At 40.3% G+C, this 3,062-nt stretch overlaps 1 protein-coding gene across 1 annotated transcript in view; it reads left to right on the top strand.

Annotated features, from left to right (window-relative positions):
* The first annotated feature begins 413 nt into the window (after positions 1-413).
* Positions 414-3,062, top strand: part of haus7 (HAUS augmin-like complex, subunit 7) — a 31,202-nt gene continuing 28,553 nt past the window's right edge. The window contains exons 1-6 of the mRNA XM_035657167.1: positions 414-541; positions 1,323-1,438; positions 1,516-1,586; positions 1,737-1,801; positions 1,898-2,088; positions 2,247-2,358. Coding sequence (XP_035513060.1) covers positions 485-541; positions 1,323-1,438; positions 1,516-1,586; positions 1,737-1,801; positions 1,898-2,088; positions 2,247-2,358 — 612 coding nt within the window. The 5' untranslated portion in view covers positions 414-484. The remainder of the gene's footprint in view (positions 542-1,322; positions 1,439-1,515; positions 1,587-1,736; positions 1,802-1,897; positions 2,089-2,246; positions 2,359-3,062) is intronic.

A 3,062-nucleotide genomic window follows, 5' to 3' on the forward strand; every position in this document is an offset into this window, starting at 1 on the left:
AGTTTTTCAAATGTAGCCAACACATATTTGTAGGGGACAGTAAATACAGCATTCAGTGTTCTACCAACATAAGCCAGGTCTGTCCATTTACATTGAACATGCACTATTGTTCTTAGGATGGGTGAGTTCCTGATTAAGGTGTTGTTGTTGTTTTTTTGATGAAGATGGAATTGCCATCAACAGAAATCTTTTTAATTATTTACAGTAACCATAGATACTGGAGCTGCAGGGTGATAAAGATATAATGCCAGATGTATTAATTACAGTATATGCTCATTTTGTGAGACATGAATGCCAGATTTCTTTATAAAATATTAATATACATACAAACGTCCTACACAGTTAAATAGCTGTTTTTAAGAGTTTCTGCAGGTGACCTGTAGAGGGCATCAATACGCCGTTGTCTAGTGTGGCGCATATTTGAGCAGCAGAAGAAGAAGCCTTCGCCATAGAGCAGCAGCAGCAGAAGAGATTTGTTCGTAAAATGGCGGGTGCTTTGAAACAAGAACAACTTGTACGACATGTGTATGCTACACTGCAGGTAAAAGAAGTTTAAATAATTCGAAATAACATTACAAATACGCACTTTTCGGAAGGTTATTTTTTTCTCTTGGTCACTACCGGTTAGTTTAGCTCTCGGTTTCTACGTGAGTCGTTGACACAGCATTCCCTACAGAACCCACAGGGCTGAGTTCACAACACAGTTTAAAGCTAATAACCAAACATTATTTACAAAAATAAGAAAAGACATTTCTCTTTTCAAGGAAGACTTGATTCGGAGTTGGAGCTTTCTCCACATAAAGCTTTTTGCACCACTTTATAGAGATAAGCCTATACTGTTTGGGCTTTATGATGCCTGCAATTCACAACAACTTTATTGCCATGTAAACGTTTTTGTATCATTCTGTTACATTTTTGCAAAGGTTACTTTTTTTTACATCCAAAACACTCAGCAGTCTACCGTAACCAAAACCTTAAAGAGTCTCAGTATGTGACATGGATAAAGCAGGGTCAGAGCTGGCTTGTTACTGCGGTACTCTGTATTTGTGTTGGGGAATCACTGTACTTTATAAGATTCTGGCTGTTTCATGGTGCATCACAGTATTTGCCATCATGTATACAGCGAAGGCTTATTTTCAAATAGTAGTATACTGTAGTAGAATATAAACACCAGAAAATGACATTCTAAAGCTATAACTGTTACACAGTAAACACATCTGGCCTGTTCACAGCAGAAACAATATTGCCTCAGTTGTTTCAGCCATGTACTACTGAATGAAAAGTGAATATGGTAACATTGTCTCTGTTTTGTCTTTGTTGAGGCTGTGTCTTGTCCCTTGGTGGAAGGTGTGGACCTACAGGAGGCAGACAGCATGCTGCAGCTTCTGTGTGTTCCCTCTGAGCACCGCACCAACATACTGGCATGGATCTGCAGCAGGTAGAATACATAGAACATCAGCCCTGCTCTCAGCTATCAAAGCTAATTTGTATTAATCCCTCTGCCTTGTCACACAGTATCAACCCAAACTTTGGCAATTCCAAGACGATGTCAATGAGATCCAAAGACCCAGATGTTTTGTGTAAAGGTATTGTTGTCTTATGTATGTACCTTATGGATGAATAAATGCAATAATATGCATAAACATCTCAGTGAGAGTGCACATATGCAGAGTACTTTATACTTATAGTTCTGTATCCTTCAGACTAAAATGCTGTGGTCTGTTTTCTACAAACAGAAATAGCTGTGCTTGGGCAGGAGCTGATGCTGTGCAAAGCAGATGACCTGGACCTGATCGGAGAGGTTGCATAAAACTAGTGTAGATCTAATTGATTTACAGATTAAAGATACGCATTGTCACAATAAACTGAAAATGTCCCGTTATGTCTAATTTCCCAGGGTGGTGCAAGTCCTCAAAGGCAGCTTCAGTTCCTAGAGCAGCTTTTAACTCTAGTCCCAGGCTGCAAGAAGGCAGCTGGGCCCAGAATGGATGCAGAGATGCTACTAAATGAGCTCTATGCTGCTGAGAACCTGCCTCACCTCACACAAATGCTCAACCCCGCGCTCGACCCCTGGCCTGCACACATCAAGTAAGCATGCTGTCTCCTTTGTACACATATTATATCCCGCCCTTATGTCTGCATGTTAGCATTCTGTCTTAACTGGACTTCCAAAAAGTGAGTTGTAGTAGTAGTTTGATATTAGTCTCCTCTCTGACCTCCTCTGCTGCTTTTCCCCCGACTCACAGGGCTTTACGAAAGGGCAGCAAGTCGTCCTCTAAGCCGAGTAGAGAGGAGGCTGCTGATGTTGCCACCCTTCTACAGCAGACACAGTCCGCCCTGCAGCAGCTACAGTCAGAGGTATGGTGTTTGTGTGGTTAGTGATGGCCCATTGCGTCATGCCCCTGCCCCCTTTTAGGTGAAAATAAAATCTCTACAAAAGACACCATATCTTTGGTGATGTGCAAAACCACCACATCCTAATGTCTTACCACTGAGAACCTTGTTCTCATTTGGTATACCGTGGAAAAAGGATTCTACACGTTTTGTGTAGGTGAGTGACGTGAGTGGATTTGGGCTTGTTATACAGAGTCCTAAGCAGCTTTATGTTATCTGTAGTTTAAAATTTCGATTTTAAGATTCAGAAGTTTTTTTAATTTTTTAATTAAGGTTATAATACCCTCGGTCAAACCAAACTCTATTCTAATAGCAGGTGTTTTATGGTAATGACACTTTTTTTTTTTTTAACAGAAAAAACATTATTTACACCATCACTAAGACTCTTTACTGATTGTCTTCAATCTACAGACACAATCTGCTCACACTGACTCAGTAACATCATTAACTAACCTGTGAGGAAGTGCCACAGACGGACGCATACTGGCTGTCTCGGTTTCACAGTTTACCGCTTTTATCCTCTCTGCAGATGGGCATGAAGCCACACATGTTGTACTGTCCTTCGTTCTTTGGGGAAGTAAAGACAGTACAGGTACAGCTCAAAAAATTTGAATATCGTGAAAAGTTCAATATTTTTTGTCAATAATTTCAGAAAGTGAAACTCATAT

This window comes from Morone saxatilis, unplaced genomic scaffold, assembly GCF_004916995.1.
Source record: "Morone saxatilis isolate NCDOM2014 unplaced genomic scaffold, NCSU_SB_2.0 Contig15, whole genome shotgun sequence".
In the NCBI taxonomy this organism is placed as follows: Eukaryota; Metazoa; Chordata; class Actinopteri; family Moronidae; genus Morone; species Morone saxatilis.